This window comes from Juglans regia, chromosome 2 (assembly GCF_001411555.2).
Source record: "Juglans regia cultivar Chandler chromosome 2, Walnut 2.0, whole genome shotgun sequence".
In the NCBI taxonomy this organism is placed as follows: Eukaryota; Viridiplantae; Streptophyta; class Magnoliopsida; order Fagales; family Juglandaceae; genus Juglans; species Juglans regia.
The window spans coordinates 20,618,929-20,620,566 of record NC_049902.1 but is presented as its reverse complement, the minus strand read 5'-3'; the positions used below and the strand labels follow the sequence as shown (position 1 = coordinate 20,620,566).

Below are 1,638 nucleotides of genomic sequence, written 5' to 3'. Positions count from 1 at the left end.
TTTTTGCAAGAGAAGGAATATCATTCGGACGCAGAGGATGAAGTCGTAAAGAGAAAATATCAGAAGCGGCAGTTTGAGAAAATCAGGAGTTCCAGGTGGGTGATCACTAGAACACAAAAGTTTACTCAATGACAGGATCAATCTTAGTCTGGAATATACAAGGATTAGGTACTTCCAAGAGACGTTTACAAAAATTGCTGATTAAACACAAGCCGAAGATGGCAGTGTTGCTGGAACCGTTTCAGAGTGTGGATAAAATCCAGGTGTTCATGCGGATGTTGCGGTTTGATAAGGTAATAACGAATGAGAATGATGGTGGGAAAATCTGGGTGTTTTGGAAAAGTGAAGTGGACGTGCAGGTTGTCCACATGAGTTCACAGTATGTGTCTTTACGTATTAGCGAAGGAGATATTCATTTCTTGGGCAATTTTATTTATGCTAAGTGTAATAGGTATGAGAGACAGATGCTTTGGGAGGAGCTGAGTTCGGATAGAATGGGTGTTGAGCCTTGCTTGTTTGCTGGGGATTTCAATATAATTCGGTCGGACGTGGAAAGGTGTGGTGGATGTCCACGGACTAGAATTGCAATGGATGAGTTTAATAGATGGATTCATCAGGGCGGGCTGATGGAAATGAATTCACAAGGGGGAAAGTTTACATGGTGCAACGGTCAGCAGGGATTATCTAGAGCTTGGGCAAAATTGGATCGAGTGTTAGTTGATGCAAATTTCCTGACATTATTCCCGAGTGCTCATTGTTTGTATCTTCCAAGGACAACGTCGGATCACCGTCCTATGTTTATAGAATTTTTAATTGATCCTTTTACTTATGGCCCCCCTCCATTTCGATTTCAGCAAATGTGGGTTGAGCACCCGGATTTTATGAATTTTGTTCAAAATGTGTGGTCTGAATCGGTAACAGGTTCGGGGCTTTTTAAATTAGCTAGCAAACTTAAAAAACTTAAGGTGGCATTACGTGAATGGAACAAGAGGGTGTTTGGGAGAACTAATAATCAGATTGCTATTCTTGAAGAGAATGTTGAGAGTCTTGAACATTTGTTGCAGAGAGATTGGGATAATGATATTGAAAGGGAGCTAGTGAGGTGTTCTAATGAGTCGTCTTCTTGGAGGCGAAGGGAGGATATAAGACTGGCTCAGATGGCTAAAATCAAGTAGAGAATGGATGGTGATAGGAACTAAAAATTCTTTCATGTTTGGTTATCTAATAAAAGGCGTAGGAAAATTCATAAGCTGAGAACTTCTAATGGGATGGAGTCTAATTCTCCGGAAGAAATTCATCTTGGTGCCGTTGATTACTTTTCTGAGTTTCTTCATAGATCTAATCCGGCAAGGGAGATGCCAGATTTAACAAGCTTGATATCGTCGGTTATTGATGAAGAGGATTGAGTCCGGCTTTCTGGGATCCCTTCGTTGGTTGAAGTGAAAGAGGCCCTATCATCTATTCCTATTAACAGTTCTCCGAGCCCAGATGGTTTTGGCGCGGGTTTTTTAATGAGTTGCTGGGAGGTGGTTAAATTGGAGGTCTTGGAAGCTATTTCAGAATTTTTTCTATCCAAAAGTCTTCCGAGATTTTATTCGGCTTCTTTCATTGTGCTTATCCCGAAGGTAGATGTGCCTT

The 1,638-nt window shown here is 41.1% G+C and overlaps 1 protein-coding gene across 1 annotated transcript; it reads left to right on the top strand.

Moving 5' to 3' along the window:
- The first annotated feature begins 218 nt into the window (after window positions 1-218).
- LOC108980928 lies at window positions 219-1,406 on the top strand. The gene is made up of 3 exons (XM_018951988.1): window positions 219-756; window positions 922-1,171; window positions 1,232-1,406. The coding sequence occupies exons 1-3, from the start codon at window positions 219-221 to the stop codon at window positions 1,404-1,406; spliced, it is 963 nt and encodes a 320-aa protein (XP_018807533.1).
- Window positions 1,407-1,638: the final 232 nt, after the last annotated feature.